Below are 25034 nucleotides of genomic sequence, written 5' to 3'. Positions count from 1 at the left end.
CACCTGGCACTGGGCTGTGGCTCCTCAGCTGGTCGTGTCTCCAAGGGCAGAAGCACAAGCGGGGAGGCTGGGGTGGCTGCAGCGCGGTCCTCCCCAAGTAGGGCGGGGGAGCCCCCAGGTGGGGAGCCTGGCTCCCCGAGGGGTAGGGAGGAAGAGGTCAGGGGCCAGGCTCCAGGCAGGGGAGAGCACGGAAGGCTGGGCCCCTCGTGGCGGTGGCTGGCCCAGGGCGGGAGAGGGGGCTGTGGAAAGGCAGGCTCTGGGGGGGTGGGCAGCTCTTCTGGACCAGAGTGGATGGAAGATTCCCTGGACCCTGGAGGGGATGTGGACGGGAGGCTGGGGGGATCTTGGCTCCCCCGAGACAAGAAGGGGTTCAAGGCATCCTCCTCCGAGGCCCACAGGTCAGCCTGTTGGGAGCTGCCAGACGGGGGCCCAAGCCCCTCTCCTCCTGGTCCCTGGCTCTGGGCCCCAGGAGCTTCAGGGCCTTCTCCTCTCTCTGGAGGCCCACACATCTGCTGACTCTGAACAGCCAAGCTTTCTGAGTCACAGGGTATGGGGGCAGGACCCCCAGGGCAGCTGGTGGACAGAGACAGGCAGGGCCCAGACCCAGGACGGCTGGCATCCTCCTCTAGGTCTTCCAGGCCTGGCTCACCCGGCAGGGTTCCAGAAGAATGGCTGTCAGACTCCAACCTTGGCTTTTCGCCCTCCTCCTTGGCCTCCTGGAGACCAGCAAGCAGCGCACTTCGGAAGGCATCTTCTCCTCCTGTCTCTGCCTCCCTGCTACTCAGTCCCCCTGCGGCCTTCTCCTCTTCCTCCTTCTCCTGGGACTCTGAGGGTGTGAAGAGGCGCGGTGGCTTGGGAGGTGGGGTGCTGGGCTGCAGCCCCTTGTCAGACGCCCCCTCTGGTTTGGGATCTGGCTCCAGCTCCAGTGGGGGAAGCCCCTGGCTCCCCTTGGGGCTCACAGGTTCTGGTGACTCTGGCTGCACCTGGGGAGGAGGCGGCTCCTCAGACTCTCCCTGCAGGACTGGTGAGAACGTCTCAGCTGCAGGAGAAATGGTGACCACATCCCAAGGCCAGGAATTGTCCACTGTATTGAGCTCGTGCAAAAGCTGGCTTTCGCCTTGGGAGGCCTCCTCGTCCTGGCCCTCAGGGGCGTCGTCGGGGCCAGGCAGCCTCTCCCACACACTGATCACTTCTGGGGAGCTAAAGAGAGATGTTGCACTGCCTGCTGGACTCTGCCCTGCTTCCCCTCCTGGGGCCGGCGGCTCCCTGTCTGCTTCAGAGTCTGAGGCTCTCGGGTGCAGCTGGACTGACGTGGAGGGCAGGCAGGCCCCTACCGACCCAAGGGGCCCCGGGTCAGCCGTGCTCGTGCTCTGGCGGTCCAGTCCCAAGTCCAGAGGAACCCTGGGCTCCAGCCACATGCTGCTCCCACCTCTTCCTCCTCCCCCAGGGTCCCCCTGGGGCTCAGCTGCCTTCACTGTCATGGCCCCGGGCCGTGGGTCTTGCAGCCCAGTCACCTCCAGCCCCACTCCTGCAAGGGCCAGGATCTCGCTCCTGGCCTCTGGACGCAGCCTGCTGGCAGCAAAGACGTTGAAGGTCTCGTCCCACTCAGGCGGGGTTTTCCCAGGGGAGGCCAGGGGGGTGGGGCTGGCCCTCGAGGCACTGGGGAGAGAGGGAGCAGGTGAAGGAGAGTTTAGTGCTATGTCGGCTACGAGTTCCTCGAAGAAAGGGTTGCTCTGCAAGGAGGTGAGGAACGGGTTGGTGATACCCAAGAATCCAGATGGGGTGGCTTCAGGGGCAGCGGTGGTGGCAGCAGCAGTGGCAGCAGCGGGGGAGGTGGCTGCAAAAAGGTTAGTGCTTAGCATGGGAGCAGCGGTGGGAGCAGGAGTGGGAAGGGCCGGAGCACAGGGGGAGCAGGGGAGGTGGTGAGGAAGAGCAGCTGGGTCAGGTTCTACCTGAGGAGACACGTCCAGGCTGTGGAGGGAGACAAAACCATGAGCCTCCTGGTTAATGCCAAGACTGGAAACGCCCCTGCTGAATACCGCCCCTTGCCGCCCACCTGCCTCCAGACGAAGTACCACACACCACACAGGGTGTGTTCAGCCTTGTGGGCCAGGGGACAGAGGGACATGTCACATTATTCGGCACCATCCAAGGAGGAAGATGCTGGAAAGAGCTCCTTTAATCCTCACACCAACCCCAGAGAGCAATAATCCCATTTTACAGGTAGGATCCCAAGCTAAACCTAGTATCCTTTCCACTACCCCACGCTGAAGGTTCTACTCGACGCCAGACTTACACCTGAAGAACCAATCAGAAAGAGCCTTACATCCCTTTAAGGACTGAGAGAGAGGAAAGAAAATACCAGCTGGCTTGGAGGGAACCAGAGAAAGGCCAGGCCTAGGTATCTGGCTGGACAAAGCCAGCACTAATAGAGCCCAGCAGGGCACCTGGAATTCTGACTCCTGAAACAGACGGGGTTCCACTGACCCCTCGCAGAAACAGGAGGTAATGATGGGCTGTCATCAGGCATGACGAGGTATCAATCAAAAAGAACCCACCCCTCTCATTGCTTGGAGGGGTACCATAACCAGCCAAGGGGAACAATAAGACACTGCTGAGGATGTCTACTGTCAGGTGTCCATACAGCCGGGCACCCAGCAGACAGTGTCCCTCACCAATGGCACCTACAGGCCAGCTTTGAAAGCAGGCCTGCTGGGGAGACAAAGGCTGGAATGTGGCAGCAGAGGAAGCAGCAGCAACTCTGGATGTCACCAGGGGCCTCCTCGGGTCCCCCACACAGATGCCTGGCTCCTCTGGGAAATCCATTCCACAGCAGTGAACCTACACTCCCAAAGACACTGGAGAACACTTGTTGGCCTTCAGGTGGCCCCTCCAGGGTCCTCTCCAGGAGGCGGCATCCCCTGCACTTGCACCTAATCCACAGCATGCCACTGACTTGAAGGGTGTAGGCAGGGCAGATCTGGAACTAGAGCTCTTGGCTGCCCCAGGACACCCCCGGGACGCAGACAGAAGACAGTGCAGGAGCCGACACCCCAGGTGTCAGCAGCCTGACAGAGGTGGCGCCTGCCTGGCGGCTGAGCCCACCTGTCAGACCAGACCTCAGTGGCCTTGCCTACTATCTGAGCCCAGTCTCCCAGCCCCCACTCTAAGCCCCAAGACCCCCTTGACCCCTGTCCAGGTGGAAACATCCTGGGGAACTTCTCTTCCCACAGAGAAATGCAGGGGCCGAGCCTTGAGGTGGCAGAAGCCAGGCTCACCAGTCACCCCACAGAAGTCCAGGCTGGGGTAGGAGGGGCACCTACGGAAAGAGGCCAAGGAGTCTGGAGCTTGCCAGTGTTCTTCTGGGAACCTGGGGCCCAGACAGAGTGAGGCAGAGGCAGGGCCAGCTTGTCCACAAACACCAGGGGCAGACAATGGGAAGGAGTCCAGTTCAACCAGCAGCTAAGGTGGGTTTCCCAAGACAGTCTGTGAGTCTGTGGCTCAGCCTCACAGGCAGGACACAGCCAGGTCTCAAGCCCCTGGGTTTCTCTTAAGATTCCAGCTTGCAGAGACTCTCCTGACCCTATTTTTGCCCTACAATAACTCCCCATCCAAGGGTGGGTTCTCAGTCTCATGCCACCTTCTAGAGATGGAGAGAGAGGAGGTAAAAATCCCCATCCACTCCCACAATACCCGGGACTCCCAGCACTATTCTGCCTCTGTGGTCATGACCTGGTGAAGATACTGGAAGAGGAAAAATCCTGGGCCCAGAGTCCCAACCCTTGCAAATGTCCCTTCTCCCTTCATTCCAGGCAGGCCCCAGGGCCAAGGCACACATGCCTACCCTGGGGACCAAGGAGAGTGATGTACCACCACCATGGGGGTCAAGACCCTGCCTGAGCCGCCCCCCACTGAAGCACCCATACCAGATACAGCCCAACCCTGCCAACAGGACTCTGACCCCAGGACAGGGCTGGGGTACTCTGAGCCACCTTTCTCCCTAGTCCCCTTTGTGACGAGTGGCCAGAGGGGTCTGAGGGAAGAGAGCTCCATCAACATTAAATAGCACCAAACTTAGCTCTACACCTCTTCAGCCCCGGCCTGGCCCCACTCACCCACCCAGTCTGCAGCAATCTGGTTGGCAGTCAGAACTGCAGAGCAGGAGAGCAGCAGGTAAGTAGGCTGGAGCCCCAGGCTAGGCTGGCAACCCCGACGGGCTCCCCAGAGATGCACACAAACCCGTTGGTATGGAACCAGCAAAGGGCTCTCCCTGAAGGAAGGGACTCCAGGTGTCAGGCCTGGCAGACTCCCCAGAGCTGGTGGCACCTCTGAGACCAGCCTGTCCATGCCTTCTACCTAGCAACATGCCCCACTCCATGCCTCCCTCGCCCTTGCTCCACATGAGGCGCACATTCTGAAGTTTCTCACTTTAAAATGTCCCCTCCCTACCATTCCACCCGGCACAGATCAGAGACTTCCTCCCATGTGTGCTTATCTCTGCAGGTTATGCTCTGAGGACAGACATAAACACTTGCATCCCGGAACCCACCGAGCCAGCCCAGCATAGCGCCATTCCCCCACAAAGCAGCAGGAGCTTCAGCATATGCTGATTTGTCTTCTCTTTTAGGACGGAAAGTTGGGGAAAGAAACCAAAAGTCCAAATGTCTCTGCCCCTTCAACCTACAGGAATAAATCTTTAGGGCCTGCAGGAACCTTAGAACAACTGGTTGAACCTGCCACTTAATGCAGAAATCACCTGTTCACTCTGACAGCTCCCTCTTCTTAAACACTGTTGCTGGGCAACTGACTCCACCACCAGGCCACCTCTGTAGCTGGAGGCCAGGTTTCACTGGTGGACAGCTCTTCCTTAGGCTGAGATGAGCTCTGTGTCCTTGTTATTTCCACGCATTGCTCCCAGAGGTGGCATGTGGATCTGGAAAGGCTCTCTACCAGGCCATCCCCCAAAAGGCCAAAGCCAGCTGTCAGACCATACCCACCCCTAGCCAACCTGCCCTTCAACCATCTCTCCTAAGACACGATCTCCTGGCATCTGCCTGAGATGTGCCCCAAAGTCCAGGAAACGTGTCCAGGAGACTGGACATATCCTCTCCCCTCATGTGGGCACAATGAGGTGACATTGTAAGAAGGGCCTTGTAAGTTGTAAGTAGGGAGAACATATAATTTATCTTCCAAACCAGAACATTTTTAATATAGTAAAGGGGCATTATTAACTATGCCAGGAAATCAGGCACAAACAGGACACGTGGCCACACTAACTGACTGGGCACACACCATAGTTACTCGTTTACTCCACTGAGAATGCTGCTGAGACTGCACACTCCAGGCTCACGGGGACCTTGTCCACCACTCCTGATAAGGGGCTGGGCGGATGCAGGGATTGCTAAAGGCCACCACAACACACTTGCCTCTACATGGTACCACACTTAGCCCCAATTAAAAAAATGTTTGCATTCAACACTTGATCCCCTACTGTGCACAAAGTTCCATGGTCAGTATAGCGGGAGGGGCAGTGGAGCACCAGGGGTCCTGCCCTCTGGAAGCTCATACTCTAAAAGGGTCAGAAAGAGACAGACACAAAGACAATCCACTGTGGCACTGCGGGCGTACCACCCGTGGTCTCAGCAGTCCTAACACACGCTAAGTAGCCGGTGCTGCAGCTCAGGGTGAATGGCTCCCAGCAGGGCTGCTGAGCAGGGCTGAATCCCATGGCCCAGATGGGGCTTAGTCTCAACTACCCACTGCCCCGGATGCACACAGCTTGGTAGAGGCCCAGTGTATCAGCCATGGGGACCTGGCAGAGAGAGCCAGGTCAGGAGGTACAGGAGGACCATCTTCTCTGCCCTTCACACTCTCCTTCCCTCTCTTCCAGCCACTGCTGCCTCCAACAGCAGCAGCTTTTTCTGGATGCAGACAGCCAACACATACTGCTTCAGGCCTCTCCTGAGGGGCATCAATGCCATGGGGGAGCACTAGAGGGCGCCGCTGCCCTTCCTAGTGAGGAACACTCAGCAACCTGTAATTCAGCCCCAGGCAGACGCACCCCAAACCTCTGGGCCTGTGGATAGGCTCCCTGTGCCCCGCTGTGGATCATGCAGCTATATTCAGTCACTCCAGTTCTGGGTGTCTAACCTACAGCTTCTTGCCACGAGTTAGCTCACTTCTCATTCTCTCCTCAAAAGCCCTACGCAAGCCCTCTGGGTAAATACCAACAGTCATTTCTTCCAAGCCAGCCTCCCCGGCTCTTCAAGGCACACAGGGCCAGGCTGATGCTGATGAAGCTCAATGGCCAGGTCTCACACCTTTCCAGGCCAGGCCACTTTACCCAAAGAATAGCTCCTCCTGCCCCACCTGGATGCAAGGCCACAGAGCCTGCCCCTGCAAACAGCCCCAAGGAGGGCAGGAATGCCCGGGTACCCTCCAACCAGCTGAGGACAAGCTGAGAATTCAAGTATGAGAAGAACAAACACCTCAGCTTCCTATGTCCATCAGTGACCCTACTTCTCTTGACTCTGAAAGGCTATTAGGAGACATGGAGAAACAGGAGAAGGAAAACGGAGGCTGTAAGCAGGAGCAATGACAACCCCAATATCACTCAAAGTCAATGTCACTCAGAGTCATGGCCTGCAGGGGTCTAAGCCCAAAGCCTTGGTACATGCCCAGAAACGACCTCACAGAGAGACGTCCGCCCAGCACCTGTCCTGCCCCAGAAAAGGCCCAGAGACACCTCACAAATGAGCCCATGGTCTGTGCCCCTTCTGACCCAGGCCCCCAGCTCCTCCCAGCAAATGCCCTATCCAGGGCTCCCACCACCTCCCTCCAGCCTACCACCTACAAATATCTCTGAGCTGTCACAGGGCCACCAGGCTCAGCCTGGGTACTTGAGAAAGGCCCATCACCTCATCCCACTCTTCCCCCAGGCTGTAGGTGGCCAGCAGTTCCCCTGGGCTCTGGTGAGTAGGGGGCTGAGCAGTAGGGACAGAAGCTGCTACTAAGCAGGGGAGGCATCACCCAGAGACTGACCCACCCCACACACCCGTCTATGAGGCTGTATGGAGGGCTGCCAGCCGGCCAGGGCCCAAACCTAGAAAGGTCCTGGGGGATTTCTCTCCCCAGTCCTCTCAGCAGACTCAGAATTTCACAGGGAAAGGGAAGAACCAGGACTTCCAGAGCCCTCTCCCCTCTGCTGGGGAATAGGTTTAGGGGCCCTCCCTCTGCCCTATTTCTTGACCCTTCACCACTGTGCCCAGCCTTCCCACCCCACCTCCTATCCATATAACCACAGAGGCGGAGGAGCAGGCTGGCCGAGAGAACAGAAACAGCTGCCCTTGCCACACTGGATGGGGTTGCCGCAGATGCTGCCTGTCCAGGGCTGGCCCCAGGCCCTTGGGAAGGGGGGAACACCTGCTCCTATGGCCTATGCCTGGAGCCACTCCCTGGGCCCTGGTGGACAATGCAGCAGCCTCTGCTGACTAAGAGTTAGGAGGAGGCAAAGGGCTAGGGTGAGGGTCAGGGAATGTGATATTGTGATTTATAAGAAATAAATATTTGGTCATTCAGATGACCAAACCTGAAATATATACATTTGCCATATATTTTTGGTCTTCATCCACAGCTCCTGGCTCACAGTTCCCCAAGCCCTTGGAATTTGTGGAGTGATAACAGCAATAGGCGCATCTTTTGCTCTAATATTTGGTCTCTTGTCCTCAGTTCCTGAAATAGCTTCAGAGCCATAAAGGTGAAAGGGGTGCCTTGTTATTGGTGCCCCTTTCCACCACACCTGGGTCTATGTTAATGAGGTGACTTTTGGAAAGAACGTAAGGGTAGGGGCTGGTTGCCAGGGCAACCAATCCAGTGACTGGAGGGTTGGAACTTTCAGTCCTACTCCCTGACCTCCTGGGAGGGGACAGGAGTGGGAGGTTGAAGCAGTCACCAATGGCTGATGATTTAATCAATCATGCCTATGCAATGAAGCCTCCATAAAAAGCCAAAAGGATGGGTTGGTGAACCATCCTTCTGAGTTGGTGAACACGTGGAGACTGGGGGAAGAGTGGCACACTCAGAGGGCACAGAAGCTGTGTGCCCCTTCCCCATACTCTGTCCTATGCATCTCTTTCATCTGGCTGTTCCTGAGTTAGATCCTTTTAGGATAAACCAATAATCTAATAAGGAAAATATTTCTCTGAGTTCTGTGAGCTGCTCTAGCAAATTAATTGAACCCAAGGAAGGAAGGGGTCGTAGGAATCTCTGATCTATAGCTGGTTGGTCAGAAACACAGGTGACAACCTGGACTTGCGACTGGCATCTGAACTGGGCGGGGGGGGGGGGGGGAGTCCTGAAGGACTGAGCACATGTGGAATCCGATGGTATCTCCAGGTAGATAATGTCAGAATTGAGTTGAATTGTAGGACACCCACCTGGTGTCAGAGAATTCCTTGGATGTGTGGGGACACCCTCCCCATGTTGGAATTGGGTGCAGAATCCTAACTGGTACCAGAATTCTCTTAGGACCTCTGCCCAGGGCCTGAGCTGAAGGACTCCTGCATCCCTCTCATGGGTGGGACTCAGCACATTCAAAACAAAGCAGCTATCATCAGCACTTGCCATACCTCAACACCAAGAGACACCACAGAGGGCCAGAGCCTCAAGGGTCTCCAAGGACAGAGGGTAGGTCACAGATTTCAGGGGAGCTACCCACAGCCACTTGTCAGGCCAGGGGAGCCACCGGGGGTGGAGGGGGGTATCAATTACTTGACCCCCATCTCTCAGAGGGAAGAGATCACAGCCAGCTGGGGCAGCTGGGGTGGGAGGTTGTCTAGCTTCAGAGAGGGTGAGGGAAGTCTGAGGTACAGTCCCCAGTCCCCACCTCTCTACATGCCAAGGTTTCCTGACCTTGAGGTCGGAGGGCAAGAGGTGGAGGTTGGGAAGCAAAGACTTCATACAAATGGCCTTCCCAGCTTTTCTCCTATTCTGGCCCTCCCTCAGGGGGTGAAGCGAGGCTCATGATTTAGGAAGTGGGCTCCTCAACCCGCGGGGCTCTCAGAGCGCTGTGCCCTTGCAACTCACCTGTGTCCATATGCCGACAACGAGCCTTGGCTTAGGGAGACAGGGTTCTCCACTCAACCATGCAAAGCCAGAGTCCCAGCAGCCTGCCCAAGGGAACCACCTGCTCTGCCCTCCCTGCCCCAGGGTCCAGGCTGCAAACACCCCAGCATCCTCCCCAAGGAGCAAAGCTAGTCTTGCCAAGCACATACCTGGGTTTCTGAGTTGGTTCCTTGGTTTCTCTCAAGCCAAACCAGCTACTCTTAGCCTTTTCCTCCCCGCTGGATGAGTGGTGGGGGGAGGCCCCCAAAGTGGGACCTCCCTTCTCCCCCAGAGAACCACGGCGGCCCATCTCACTCCGACTCAGCCCCTGGTGGTGATGGTGGAAGAGGCCCATCCGGGGCTTCCGCTCTTCTTTCCGGGCTCCCTCCTTCTCCGCCACAGCCTCAGAGGCCACCATGGGTGTAGTGACCTGCACTGGCTTCCCCTCTGGGGGCCGCGCCCCCTCCTCCTCTCCCGAGTGGCTGGCCCCAACAGCCAATAGTTTGGCCTGAGAGCTCAGCTCCTCCTGTCCAGGCACCACCTCTGAGCTGCTGGTGCTGCGGCTGCCTCTGCCCCAGGAGTCATCTGCAGACCGAGGCCCCTCCTCGGAGGGCCGAGAAGAGACACTATGCAGGGAGCTGGAGGGTGGGAATGGGCCCGAGATGGAGCTGCGGTGCCTTAAGGGGGCCTGGGGCTCCTCGTTGTAAATGTGGCTCCCATTGACACAGAGAGAAGAGCGAGAGGCCGAGTCCAGGTGGCCCTGAAGGTCGAGAAGGGCCCGGGGAGGAGCCGCTCGCACCTGGCTGGCCTCGTCGCTGTACGTCCTTTTGTGGGTGGGCAACTTGGGGGACTGTGTAGAGTCCCTGCCTGGAAAGGAAGCACACAGGGTTAGCACCAGGAAGAGAAGCCCTGTTTCCAGGCCCAGGCCTTTCCTACCACCTTGAGGCGAGAGCCCACCCTCCTCTCCCCTCCTGTCCCCTCCCCAGGGAGGCACAGCCCCTCGCTCTCTTGCTCACCCCCCTCAGTGGACAACCAGCTGCTGCGGCTCGGCGAGCGGGTGAGGAGCTCGGCGCCCAGGCCCTGGTAGGCCAGGCTCCCGCTGGCCGAGGACAGGGTGCTGTCCGAGCCCAGCGAGGTGCTGGACTGGGTCAGGGACGACTTGCGCAGCTTGTTGCGGAGGAAGAAGCCTTTGGCTTTGCCCATCTTGCCCAGGCTGCCCAGCTCGGGATCCTCCATGGCGCTGCTTGGGAGGATGGCGGAGGCGGATTCCAGGTCGTACTTCTTCTTGCCCTTCATCTTGTCCTTGATCTTGCTGAAGGGGGACCGCGGCTTGTCCTTCATGGACAGGTCGAACATGCTGGCACTCAGGTTGTTGCGAGTGAACTGGATGGTGACTTGGATCTCACCACGCTCCTTCTCCTTCTTGCCTGCCTTGGAGTGCAGCTTGTACCACCTGCGAGAGGAGGGGAGTGGGCCGAGCTGGTCACAGGCACCTCACAGAGCCCCTCCCTGCCTTGGGGGCCATGGCAGCCTCTCCCCACAGGCTCCTGCTCTGACACACAGGCCCTGCCTCCCAGGCCACAGGCAGAGACGACAAACTATCTGCAACTTTTCCATGACGGAGAAAACCACATCCTGAGTAGGGGCAGCTCCTAATGTTACCAGGTGGGGCAGTGGTTACCATGTCATGCTGCGCCCCCCGCCCCAGCACCTTCTCCGGAGCTCAGAGACCTCCCCCTCTGCCCCATCCTCCTACATTTGAAACTCTGAGGCCCAGAGAGGCAAGCTGGGTCTGGGAGGGACCCTTACACTCCAGGCCCCTGGTATAGACAGACCTACTCACATTTTTCTCTGTTTACATCATCTGTGACCAGTCCCAGCCAAAGCTCTGCTCTGAGCCACCAGTGAGCCCAGGAAAGAACAGCTCACCCAGAGGCCCAGGGCCAGAAACACTAGTGCACGTACACACACACCCCCCTCACCCACTCACTGACTCACGCCAAGCCCTGCCAGGAACACTTCTGCAAGATGGAGGAGCAGTCAGGAACAGCATAAAGGGCCTTAAGAGACCCAGGGAAGGGAAAGAGCACTCACATCTGTTGAGCATCTACTGTGTGTTATCACAGAGGCAGGGGTTCTCATCTCACTCCCATCTACACTCACAACAAGCCTGGGGCGGGGGGCGGGGGCAGTCAGAGACACTAGCCCATTCTACAAATCAGAGATCGAGGCTCAAAAGTAAAGTAACTCATCCAAGAACCAGCAGCCAGGAAGGAGAGGGGAGACTGGGAGGCAGGTTTTCATCACTCCAAAGCCCATGTTCTTCCCACTGCACACTCCCAGAGAGACCCTTAACACACGACCACTGCACAGCATGGGTGCAGCCCACCCTACAGGGGAGGAGTGTGCACGGAGTTCTTCCTTCCTCTGTTTCCCCAATCCTCCTCCCCAACCACTCAGACTCCTAGGAGAAGGCCTAAGAAGGAAGGCTGACCAATCCGATCTGCCTGGCTGGTGGCACCGTACAGCACCTGTGTCAAGCAGCTAGATGGCCCCACGGGTCCCCTTCCTCTCCACTTAGCCAGGTCACAGCCTGCCCCATCTCCTACAGATGTGAGCACAGAGATCCTACAGAGAAACTGAACCACAAAGGCTCTGGACTTGGGGACACCAAGCCCAATGCTGGGGTCAGGTGCAGGGCTGAAAACAGGAGCGACTGAAAATCAGCCCCCTTCTCACACCAGCACCCAGGATGCGTAATCTCCCCAGCATACGAGAGCTGAAATAAAATATTCAAGGGATATGTTCCAAGACAAATTGGAGGAAACCTCCCAGAAAGCAGAAGGACAAAAATGAGGCAACTATTAGAGGTTAACCTAAGGAAGTTCAACACCAAGTCACTGGCAAAACAAAAAGGGAGCAGCGTCTGCCCTGGTGTTTGAGGGGCTCGGGAGTCGTCTCTCCCGTCCACAAAACAAGAAAAGAGCTGAGCAACCTGAAAAGCAACAACTCACAGGGGACTTGTAGGGCAGTGAAACTATGCTGTATGATACATGTCATTATACATTAGTCAGAACCTATATAACATAAAACACAAAGATGAACCCTAATGTAAACTACAGACTCTAATTAATAGTAGGGTATCCATATTGGCTCCTCAACTGTAACGACTGTACCACATTAATGCAAGATGTCAATTACAGAAGAAACTGTCACAGGGCAGGGATGTAGTGAGCATTCGGGAGCTCTCTGTACTTTCTATTCGTTTTTCTGTAAACCTAAAACTGCTCTAAAAAATAAACTCTATTAATTAAAAGAAGAGACAGTGTGCACACAGAGAACACAAAGAGGAAGAAACTAAGAAAGAAATAACACAAGAAAGTTTTCCTGAACTGAAGGCCATGAGCACCAGCACAGAAGGGCCCGCACAGATGCATCACAGTGAATAAAGAAAGCCCCAGCCCTCAGGTATCACTGTGAGGTTTCAGAACACCAGGCATAAAAAGGAGACCCTGAACGCTTCCAAAGAGGAGAGACAGGTTCACACATTCAGGAATTAGAAGAGCATCAGGTCCTCAGCAGCAACACTGGGCATCATATGGAGTAATGCCTTCAAAATTTTGCGGGGAAAGCTTTCCAGCCTAGAATTCTAGACCCAGCCAATCAAGCACGAAGGTGGAATAAAGCCTGGTAGAGATGGTCAAATTGGTCATTGAAGGGCTCAAAGTTCCTCAGTACATACACACATACATACCCTTCCACCATACACACACACACACACACACACCACACAACGTTACACACTACACCACACCCCACACGCCTCAGTCAGCGCTACGGCGGTCATCCCCCACCTGAAGTCTGCCTACCCTACAGCTCCAACTCCTTGAGCTTCTCATGGACATAAAGGGGTTGGGAGTGGGGGATCTTTTATGTGAAAAGTCCCCATACATCCAAATGTCCAGAATTAAGTCATCACAAAGGCTTGGTGGTAGTAGTGGTGGTGATGGTTTTTAATGCTGAAACTTAAAAAAAAAAAAAAAAAAAGGCCTTCCCAGGGGAACTCCAATTGTATCCCTTTGCAGGAGTCCATCCTGACTAACCCCTCGTGTGCTATGCGCCTGGCCTCTCCTTGGCGACCCACTCGATGGCCTGAGCAGAGTGAGCCTGGTCTGTTCTGATGGTTTTCCCTCCCAAACCTGAGACCATCCCTGGGAAGGCTGGGTCAGGCCAGCCAAGCAGGGAGGGCTCAGAAGCCATGCTCAGAGGGTATGTGTGCATATCTCCAAGCTCCCATAATAAGCAAGGGCAGGGAGGAAAGATGTGGGGGAGAAGGGGGAAGGAGTGAGGGGAGAAGAGAGCTAAGAGACAGAAGGGATGTGTGTGAGGATGTGTCCAGGGGCAAGGGGGACGTTTACTAGAAGGATGAACCAGCTAGCATCAACATCCTTACATCCCTACTTTCTCAACCCGATATCCACCCTGGGCCTGACCCTTTGACTCTTTAAAGGGCAAGCCCTACTCACTTTCCCCAAACCTGGACTAGGCCCCATTTAGCACAGGAAGATCTTGGGAGGTGGGACAAAAGAGAAGTGTATGGACTACAGCCCCAAACCCAGTAAGCCCCGAGTAACTGGAATCAGCAAGCATGGCCATACTTTGCTGGGGCATAAAGGTCAGGGGCCCTTGGCCCCAGCTGGTCACACTCCTCACACCACAGCATTGACCGTGGTTATCTCTCCAGGGTGAGTCTGCAGGGAACTACCACTTCTGACATTGTCTATTTTTGTCCTGTTTGAATGTTTTATAAGGAGCATACATTACTGTCATAATAGGAAAGAGAGACAAGAAAAGGCCTGTTCCTATCTTATCTCCCCAGCTGCTTGAGCCACAGAATGGGCTGCTCGCCTCTTCCCCCACCCCTCAGATGAAGGGAGGATACATCACTAGCCTAGGGGGAGGCTTAGGTCCTCCGCCCAAAGGATCTTTATTCCCTGCCCTCCCAACTCCCTCCTCTTTAGGGTCACCTCTGCTTCTCCTGCTCGTCCCCAGGGAATTTGGAGTTCTCTCTCTCTCTAGACCTGCTTTTCAGGGAGGCCAGAAGGGAAAAGAAAAGACTTTCCTCAACATTTTCTGAGACTCCTCCATCCAGAGCAGAGTTAGGCTGAGAACGGCTGGGATCTGCCTCTGGACCCCCAGCCACTGTCTCCCATCTGTCTCCCTACCAGCCCAGGGCAGGACTGAACTGGACCCTGCCAGGCACTTTGGGTGCCCCTAGGACTCGACCAGAGCAGGCCTTCTCCCAGGAGCGTGACCCACACAGGCTGAGATAGCAAGGCCACACAACCACCAGCTCCTGGAAGGTCGCATCCCTCCCTCCCTCCCCCTGCTCCTGCCTCCTCCTGCCTGTCCAGATGGCCCCCGTAAGAGACCTGGGACCTGCCAGGCACCGCGGCACACGGTCCATTGGGGGCTAGGAGGTCATGAACATTGCCAACATGGGCCGATGATCCTTCAGTGAAACAATGGAGACTTTCTCTTTACAGAGCCACACGCAGTAGACCCCAGAGCAAACAGGCTCTGAGCATCTCATCCCTACAGACTGAGGCTCCCATGGGGAACGTGGCAGCAGGGACCTGGCATTCTCACAGGTCCTGTGGCCCAGTTCAAGTTCCACCTCCTCTAGGAAGCTCTCTCAGCTGCCACCATCCCGGCCTGGTCCAATCCCCTCTTTCCGACCAGGCATACACACTCTGAACCAAACTCTACAACCAGATCTGGAGGCACTCTGCTCCACGACCACCTAGTATTGTCATTTCCTGGGTGCCCGGGGTCTCCCTAGCTGGACTGTGTTCCCTGTGGATATTACTGAATATCCCCTGGGCACACAGCTCCAAAATAAAGAAATAAGGCATGGCAGTAAAGCCTGAGATGTTACAAGGCCTCAGTGATTCACTGCCCACCCTCCCTCATTTCCCTCATTTCCCCCTCGCTCAGAGCCCTCACTGGGATGCATGTGGTAGCAGAGCAAGCTGGCTCAGAGCTGGGCTCTGCATCCTTACCAGCGTGTGACCTGCACTCACCAGATTACTTCTCTAAGCCTCCGTTTCCTTGGCCATCATCAAGGCTGCGAGCAAATGACGCACCCAAAGCCTGGGTCAGCACAGAGCCAACGCTTCCCATTGAGTCCTGCCCTTCTCTCCCATAGCTGTGAGCTCCCAGGACTCGTCTTGTTCTCAAATCTCTAACTCTGAGCACTGTTGCTGGCCTTCAGATTCCTGGCTCCTTTAACAAATATCCCCCCCACTCTCCCAGGACAGGCCACAAAGGAGACAGGCCCATGGGAGGAGCAGCAGGGCCTCCTACCCTGGCCTCTGGTTTTGGAGTTTCTGTTCCTCCTCCTTGCCCCCCACCCCCACCCCCGGGCTTTCTCTCTCTTACTGCCCTGCACCCGGCCTGCTCAGCTGGGCTACTGCAGCCCTAGGAACTCTAACTCCAAGGCCCAAGCTGAGGCCTGACCTGCCACTCCCATCCACAGCTGAGACCTGGCCAAAATCAATCAGGATTTGACCCAGGCCCCAACACACATCTGGATGGTGGCTCATGAGTCAGCTCTCATCTTCAGAGCTCCACAGCTGTGGTGCCCAACCCTGCCAGCATCAGCGCAGGATTTCTTTTAAATCTACTCATACCAAGGCAGCACCTAAAACCTACTGAATTAGAAGGCCCAGCCCTGGGAATCTATATTTTTAAGTGGTGGGGGAGGAGTCCCCTCCTCAAGTGACTGAATTCACCAGACCCCATGTGGGATGTCCCCTGCCTGCTTACATCACCTCGTGGATCAGAGACCAACTTTCCCTCCACCGGGGTTTATCGTCGACACTCAAGAGATACCCAGGAAAAACCTGTGTCTCTCCCCTGCCGGGCTAAGGCTTGCCTTCCCAAGTCCAGAGGACAGGTTTCTTCTGAGAGGACTTACCCTGGAAAGGCTCAACCCTCCCCCGGAGATGACTATTTACCAGAGGAACACATTCATGGGGGAGGGGCAGGCACCATTAAGAACTTTCTATGAATAAAGAGTGCTAAAATGAACAAGGGCTCTTTTCCACAAAACCACTCCTGAAACAGCACTCTCGCTGAGACGGGAGGAAGGACAGTGATTCTGCCCCAACACATTTCCTCTGACACCCACCCAGTTCTCAAAGCTGGGTTCCTCGGCCCCTACCACATGTAAATCACCAACCTACACATCCTCCACTGCAGGTACTAAACTGCCCATGTGCATCGCACCCACCTCGACTCACGCACTGTCTGGGGCACCTGAACTCTCCAAGGCCCAGGCAGCATGTGCTCAGGAGACAAGGGTTTGACAAAGACAATAATTATCTGGGACTTGTCCTGGGTGCGCCTGCAGCCAAGACATGATGGGCATCATCAGAAAAGGGGCAGTAACAGAAAATTCCTTCTCTCTGAAGAGGTATGCACAGCTACGGATGCTGCTCTTCAGGAGGGACATACATCAGTGCTTCTCAAACTGCCAAGTGCAAAAGGATCACTGGGTCTGGTTAAAATGCAGCTCTGACCCCATGGGTGCAGATGGGCCCAAGAGGCTCCATTTCTACCCAGCTTCCAGGGGATCCTGGTGCTGCTGCTGGCCTGTGGACCAAGCCTGAGCAGAGGGAAACGCGTCACGGGGCTAGAGAATCAGCTGACCTAGCCTTACTGCATGCTCACAGTGTGCCAGGCTCCGTGCCTCTTCTACTACCCATACAGGCCAGGAGACAGGGTCCATTATCCCCATTCTGCCAATGAGGAAACCAAGTTACAGAGGTTTGTGACTTGCTCAAAGTCACACAGCTAGTAAGTGATGGAGTCGGAACTTGAACACGAAGATGCCTAACTCCCAGCGCATGCCCTTAACATTTAAGGAGCAGCATTTCTCATCAAGTTGAATACAAACGCTTGGGCCCCTGGACACCCTGAGAGGACAGAGGCTGGAAAAGGCCTGGATGTACACCTTAGACTCCTGGAGAGGCATGGAGATGGAGCATGAAGATCAGAAACCCACTTGAACAGTTGGCACAAATCCCAGGAGGATGAAGCCCTGACAGGTCATTGAGAGAACCTCGGGGTTTTGTCTGGTCACCAGGAGATTAAAACCTTGTCTGAGAGCAGCCCAGCCTCCCCGAACAGCCATCAGGGTCCTGAATTCCTGGGAGGGCAGAATCACGGGAAAGCTCCTAAAGGCCCCCTGCTCAGCAGCAACACCTCCCCCCGCTCCCTTGGCCTGACAAAGTTCAGTAGGCCCAGTGTGGACTTAGGACTCAGCCCTCAGCCTCCTCCTCTGCCGGACTCCTCTTCAACTGCAGGGGCCGAGGACAAAGGTGGGATGGAAGGGCGGGGGGCTGGTTCCCTCACTTGTTACCAAGACTATGGCCCCAGTTATTCCTGCTAGTGGGGCTCCCAGGCCCACCACACCCAGATTCCACCCATTTCTTAGGAAATACAGCTGGGCTAACAGTGACACACACATAACTGGAAAAGCCCAACACCGTGGGAGAGCAGACCGAGGGCAGATGTCAAACACACACGTGCAGGTGCCAGGGCGGTTCCTGTCAGAGACTACAGGGGGCGGGGGGGTGACAGCCACAGGCCCAGGCACGCATGCCTTGTCCCCAGTTCTTATCAGTCCAAAATTCAGTTTATGACCCAAATGATCATGCCCCTTCCTGAGCCCCCACACGTCATTTATTTCAGACCCAGGAACCATCTTCGTTTCTTCTTCCCCCTCACACCCCACATCTAAACTTTGAACTCTTTTAGCTCGACCTGCAAAGTATATCCAGAACTCAACCCCTCTCACACTGTCACTCTAGAGTGCAGTCCACCGCCAATGCCCTGCTTACCTGCCTCCTGCCATCCACGCTCCACCCAGCAAACAGGTGAAACCAGAGCTCATCATACCCCCTCCTCAGAATGGCAGAAAGGACCCATCTATTGGGCCCCGGCTCCTCTGACTCTCTACGCTGGCCCTCCTGGTGTCCCTGAACCCATAGGCATGTTCCCACCTCAAGGCCACTGCCCTTGCTCTTCTCTCTGCCTAAGACACAGGCCCAGATCTCGGGCCACGGTTCACTCACTCTCACCAGGTCTCAGCTCATGTGAACCTCCTCAGTCTTCCCCGAGTACCCCAACTACAACTGCCCCTCATCCTGTTTTATCTCTTCAGCATACTTAATGTTACCTGATACTGTGCGTGTGCACGCACGTGTGCATGTGTTTTACACAGGAAAATGATGCATGTATACAAGGCTGTTTAACATGTCTTCCCCTGCTTTATTCTGCTCATCTCTGCTTCCCCAGCACTTAAAGTAGTGGACACTCAAATATTTGTTCAGTGAACTAACAAATTAATCTATGAATTGAACTTGTTTGTCCCTGTTCACAACTGAACAACTGTGTAACACTTCTACCAACACAAACCCATGGGTCTTACCTATGAGACCAGGAGCTTCCCAAGAGCAAAGAGGGTGCTTCCTGCCCCCCACCCCCAACAGGAGCTTCCTGAGGAAGACATAGGTGCCAGGCTTCGAGGGGACAGTTCTAATAGGGGACCTTCTTTAACTCTGAGACCCTCTTCCCCTACCTCTGAGCTAAGAATCTCACTCATGTCCCTCAGAGAGAAGACCATCCAGACCTGGGAAGTGCCGCGCCCCATGAATGGAGGGTGGGTGTTGACCCACTCTACCCTAACACTAGGCCTCAAAGGCCAGGAACGTTATCACCATTAACAACCACACCTCTCAGTTAGCACTTATGGTGTGCAGGCTCTATACTAAGCACTCAACACACCAAATTATACCGCACTAATCCTCTTCACAGCCCTGCAAGGTGGGTGTGGGAGGCAGACCCCGAGAGGAGCTCCCAGCACGGACTTTTGGAGCCAGGCTGCCTGCTTTAAGTCCCAGCCCCTCCACTTACCACTATGTGACCCTCAGCAGGTCACCTTAACTCTCTACGCCTCAGTTTCCACACCTGTCTATAACGTGGGGGTAATGGACGTCCACTCCCCGCCAGACCACCATGAGGATTACGTGGATGATGTGTGGAGCACTCAGAGAACAGGGCCCAGCACCTGGGAAACACCACGAGAGTGTCAGCTCACACATTTTCACAGATGCGGACACTGGGCACAGAGATGTCCACTGGGTTAAGTCACACGCTTATTTCTCTAAAGCAGGGGGTATGTGTTAGATGGGAGATAAATTACATCTTTATTTCCCCTAATCTCTATCTGAAATTTAGTATTTCTTCCAATTATGAATTTTTGCAACGAGTACTATAGTAGCAGTACCCACGAGTGTGTCACCAAGAGAAACCAGGTATTTTCATATCACATTACAGATGTTGCAGATGTCACAAAATATTGTTTACCCTCATCAGTATCTTGAACTTTAAAGTTATTAGACCACCACTGGATCATATTATTTAATAAAGTAATAAAGCATATGTTATTTTAGCAAATGTTTTAATAATTAATGTTTTAATATATTGATAACTGTGTTTCAGTATCACTGGTGTACTTTGTAACTCTATATACATACTTTGTGTATGTGTGTGAGGAAGATCAGCCCTGAGCTAACATCCCTGCCAATCCTCCTCTTTTTGCTGAGGAAGACTGGCCCTGGGCTAACATCTGTGCCCATCTTCCCCCACTTTTTTTATATGGGACACCACCACAGCATGGCCCGACAAGCGGTGCATCGGTGCATGCCCAGGATCCGAACCTGGGCCGCCAGCAGCGGAGTACGCGCACTTAACCGCTATGCCATGGGGCCGGCCCCATGTAACCCTATATATTTAAAGACCTTGTTCTGAGAAAGGGTCCGTAGGCTTCACCAGATACCAAAAGGGTTCACAGCAAGGAAAGGACTAAGCACAACTGCTCTAGAGTAGGGAGGGCACAGGGGCAGCAGGAGGGCAGGTCTTTCCCTTCCTGATAACTGCACGGCAGCCAGACTGAGATCTCAAAGCACAGACAGGTGCTGTGCCCCATTTCCCACTCAGAGGCCCAGGAAAGCCTGGCGAGAGGCAAGAAGCTGGCCAGAGGCCCTGAGGCTCCCCACATCACGCTACAGTGCTCAGTCTGACCCTCAAACACCCTGCACACCAATGAAGGTGACTCTAGAGAAACAAAAACAGCCAAGCGCACCTGCTAGTTAGGGAGCCCCAACAGGCCTGAACTTCTCTCTTCTGGCTGTGGCTGCGGCCAGGCCTCTTCAGAGACACGCCTTGCCTCAGGCTAGTGAACAGCTGGAGGGGCCTGCAAAGCTGACAGTTATAGGAATCAAACCCCACCCCCTGAGGCAAAGGAAGCCAAGAGGCCCTTAGGAGAAATAACTGTGCTGTCCCATGTACTGGCTGGAGAATCTTCTAGAAGGGAAAGTGAGGAGCCAATGTGAAGGAAAGGAAGATATGCTGATCCAGTTCTCCTGTCCTGACCTCACTCTCCCCATCTAGCTTCCCTTAGAGAGTTAGCACAAATGGGGGGCTGCAGGGTTCCAGAGTAGAGAAGACGCGTGACTCAAAAAGTAGGTGCCAGGGAAAACTGTAGGAGAAAACACCAAGGTATCTGTTCACAACATTGTCTACCCCAGATGCCTGCTCCAGGCCAGCCGTCAGCCATTTCAAACGATGCTGTGTAGATTAAATCATCTGCCCTCAAAAGGCCTGCAGTGTTCAGAGCCATGCCACCCCGTCCCCGCCTCCCCCAGGCTGCCCTGCAATGTCTACTCAGGCAGGAAACTCCCGCTATGTAAATGACTAGTATCACGCACACTATCGGGGGCAGGGTGGATTTTTAATTTGAAAGTCATCACTAACTGAAAAATAATGGCAAAGAATCGCCATTCCTGCTACACCTGAGTGAACTGTGCCAGCCTGCCATTCCTACTGAGAGTGACCACACAGTTGAGAGGGAAAGCTCTCCCTTATGGCAGATTCCTGAAGATACAGAAAAGATAGAACTAGAGACCCAGGTGGCAGTCATCAATGGATACTAAAACCACTGGAGAAAGGGCGACGGAGAACTTCATCCGGGCTGGGTGGGGCTAACAGCCCAGAAGCCGCTTAATCTGGGCCTCACTGAAGGTGAGACAGAGACGGTGCGGCCATGAAGTGGAGGGAGCCAGCCCAGCAGGACTCCTGACAGGAGGTGGGGCGGGGGGAAGGTGCCCTCCAGACCTAGTGACTAGTGCTCAGCGGCTGGACAATTAGGGTGAAGGGCATCATGAGGAACCCATCAGCAATCAGCGAGGGGCAGAGTGTGGGATATTCTCAGGGTGGGATATTCTCAGGGACAAAGCACCTCCATCAGGTAGGGGTACAAGACAAAGAGAGAGGAGACTCTTTGGGAGACCAGGCACAGTGTGGGAGCCCTATTTGGATCCTGATTCCACAAGCCACCTATGAAGAGAGAGTTCTGATGTCAGGGAAATTTAAATATGGAGTGGATATTGGATGATTATTAAGGAACTATTGATTTTGTGTGTGTGATAAGGGCATTACAGTTATCGTATTTTTTATGTTGATTTTTATTTATTTATTTATTTATTTTGGTGAGGAAGATTGGCCCTGAGCTAACATCTTCCTCTATTTCGTATGTGGGACTCTACCACAGCATGGCTTGATGAGTGGTGTGCAGGTGGGCACCCAGATCCGAACCTGTGACCCCGGGCCACCGAAGCGGAGCATGCACGAACTTAACCACTATGCCACCGGGCCAGCCCCACAGTTACATTTTTTACAAAGCATCCGAATCTGTTGGCAATGGCTAGAGACACATACTGAAGCATTTCGGAAGCACTGGCTCATTTATACTCTCTTTCTGGTCCCACTTGGGACTAATGCTGCATTTCTGTTAGACCCTGCAGAGGTCAGGGGGTGGCCTGGGGCCACTTTTTCTCCTTGTCCTAATACTGAGCCCTGCTCCTGGTCTCTGAGCCTTGTGCTGACCTGTGAGCTCAACCCCACCTACTCATGGCAGCAGCACCCCCGCACAGGGCCTGGCCTGTGGGGTCCTGACAGCCCACCCTGACACTCACAAGGTCTTAGAGGCACAGGGAACTTGCCAGTGAAATCCCACCCACCAGAAAAAGCCTCAGCCAGGCCTCCACTCAAAATATTCCCCAAGTATTTGCCAAGAACAAGAAAGGGAGTGTTCTCGAGAAGCTTACACCTTGGTGGGGAAATAAGATAGCCACATAAATAAAGAAAGGTGATCAACACCACAAAAATGCACAAATAAAGCACACAGGAGGTTCAAGGGGAGTCGTAAGATGGTTTTGGGAGGGGTAGTGAAGGACACGGCATTTATACTGGGCCTTGAACACTGGGTAGGAAGGAGGCAAGGCCGGGGGGAGGGAGACATTCCAGGTGGAAGAACACAATATGCTGGTGCCCAGGGCTGGACAGGTGAAGACAGGCAGAAAGGGGCTTTGGGGTAGACAGAAAACGGCCTCAAACATCCCACTGAAGAGCTGTAACTTTATTCTGGGCCCTGAAGAGCACTCCAGGGCACAAAACAAAGACAGGACCTGATGGATAGCGGGCTGTAGGAAGAGCCTGGGACGGCAGAGAAGGGGACGCAGAGAGAGACGAGGCAGGGAGAGCGGCAGGAAGCCGGCACAGCCCAGGGCGGGTCCCATGGCCAGGCTGACCCGAGCCATTCCTTATGCCTTAGTAGTGATTTCTCACTTTCAATTAATAAACAGGCGTTCCGGTTTATAAAAAGGCAGCAACAGCTATAACCGAGCAGAGGCAAAAAAAAAAAAAATTCCTAAACCAGGACAGGAGCAATGGGGAAGGTGGGAGGAGCCAGGAGCGCCCCCTGTTGGTCCCCCTGCAGCGACACTGTGGCAGAGCTGCTTGGCCCTGCACTCTCAGCACCTACTGACAGCAGGGCCTCTTATTCACCTTTTATCCCCCACAACCCAGGGACCGGGCCTTGATATATGGAACACCTTCTAAAAGAGATGGAATTGGCAGGGCTCGGCTAGTCCCAAAAATAAGTTGGAAAAAAAATTATTTTAAGGGCATAGTGGGAAAACCCCAGGGGACTGGAAGATAGGAGACCCGGTTCTAGTCCTGGATCTGACTTATTAAGTGGCTTCAAACCAGCCATTTCACCTCTGTAAAGGGGGGTGATAAAATAAGCCAGTTAGGGGCAGGGAGAAGGGCCAACTAAAACTGCTATTACTCAGAATCTGGAGAGACAGCTGGAGACCTGTCCCCCAGAGCCTCCTCCATCCGGATGCCTTTCCTCCTCTCCAAACCCCCATAGGAGCAGTCCTCCTTTTACACTATCAGACAGGAGGTATGTGGCCGCAGGCCAATCCCTCTGGCTCCCCACACCCACAACCTAACCCACCCTTTGATTTGGTATCTACAGTAAAAATGCAAGCCAGACACAGTCGTAGGACAGAATAGTGCCTCTTATCAGGCCAGAAGATGATTCTTATCACCTATTCTGGCACCATGCTTGGCACCGACAGTCCTCAGAGCCCAGACTGTCACTTCATTAGTTACCCCTGCCTCCGTGGGCATGGCTTGCTCAGCTCAACTCACGCCCCAGACAGGTCTGCCTCCCTCCCTCCTGGGCACAAACATTTCGCTAATCTTCATTCCTCCTTCTGCTGGAGGCTCCAAAGGTCTGTCATTGTCCGCTTGCCTCAGACGTGCCCAGGACCATATTCACCCAGCCAAGGAAACGCTATAAAAATGCCTGGAGACAAGTCTGACCACTACAGACAGCAACAGTGAGCACGTACAGCTGAAGGCACGATGCAGGAAAAAAAAAAGCACTGGGCTTGAACGTCAGAAATCTGGCTGCCGCTAACAAGTCGTGTGACCTCAGATAGGTCATCCCACCTCCTGAGACCCCAGTCTCCACATCTGTAAAAGTGGAGGTCACCCTGCCTGCCCTCAGAGAGGAACAACATGAGGTGATGCCAGGAAAGCACTCTGAAAAGTAGGCCAATCCACACATACAGATTGGGGTTTAATGTCTACCAAGGGCCTTTTACAGGCTTGTCATCAGCTCTGTGGGAGCAAGGTGGCCCAGGACTAGCTGGCAATGACCCTGCCTGGGAGAAAGGAGAGAACCAGCAAGAAGACCTCTCCCAGGGGGTCTCCGGCAGATGGAAGAACATGGAAGAAACTCTACTTAACCCACCCCTCTCCCCAGTTTGCTCTTAACCCCATATTCACCCCAAACAGGAGTCTTGGGTCATGGAGGACAAAACTAAGTAGTGCTCACCCCTCTGCCAGGGTCTCAGTTCAGACTCACATCGGGGGGAGACAAACAAAAAACATCCCCATGTGGGGAAGTCAGGCTGACTGTAGTACAGACCTGTGTGTGGAGAATGCTGCATTTGTACAAACACAGGGGAGGGGAGACGAAAATACGTAACGCATTGGCTTTAAATGCACGGAATGACTTGGAAGGTTACACAAGAACTGGTAATGCTGGCTGCCTCTGGCAAGAGGAGCTGGGCGACTCAAGGTCGGGGCAAGGGAGATTTTTCATTGCATATCCTCTGTACCTTTAGAATCTGAACCAGGTGAACTACTCAAAAATAAATAAGCAGAGAAAGTCAGTAAGTTTGGCTCCCCTCCATTCCCTCTCCTGGCCCAACTCCACTACACCACCTCCCCTTCCCAAGAGCAGTCTCCCTCCCCATTGAAAATTTGCCCACCCCCTCTCATGCCTCACCTGTCATTCAAGGTCCTGCCTCCCCCAGGAAGCCAACCCTGATCACTCCAAACCCGGTGAGTTCATCTTTCTTCTGACCCTTTCCTTCTCTTATCCTTTTTATATGCTGCCTTGTGGGCTAATTATCCTTCCTGTGTAAGTCTTGTCTCAGACATATTTT

General features: G+C 54.5%; 1 protein-coding gene across 3 annotated transcripts in view; it reads right to left on the bottom strand.

Annotated features, from left to right (window-relative positions):
• The window catches only part of RAB11FIP5 (RAB11 family interacting protein 5), a 38840-nt gene that overhangs the window by 6509 nt on the left and 7297 nt on the right, over positions 1-25034 (bottom strand). The window contains exons 2-4 of one of the 3 annotated variants that reach the window (XM_014791424.2): positions 10119-10555; positions 9273-9969; positions 4-1971 (exon numbers count right to left, since the gene is read on the bottom strand). In XM_014791424.2, the coding sequence (XP_014646910.1) occupies positions 4-1971; positions 9273-9969; positions 10119-10555 (3102 nt within the window). The remainder of the gene's footprint in view (positions 1-3; positions 1972-9272; positions 9970-10118; positions 10556-25034) is intronic. The other 2 variants (XM_014791426.2, XM_004435539.3) reach the window with 2 other exon arrangements.

Source organism: Ceratotherium simum, chromosome 11, assembly GCF_057802395.1.
Source record: "Ceratotherium simum simum isolate JZ-2026a chromosome 11, ASM5780239v1, whole genome shotgun sequence".
Classification (NCBI taxonomy): domain Eukaryota; kingdom Metazoa; phylum Chordata; class Mammalia; order Perissodactyla; family Rhinocerotidae; genus Ceratotherium; species Ceratotherium simum.
The sequence above is the reverse complement of the archived record's forward strand: the minus strand, read 5'-3'. Positions and strand labels throughout refer to the sequence as shown.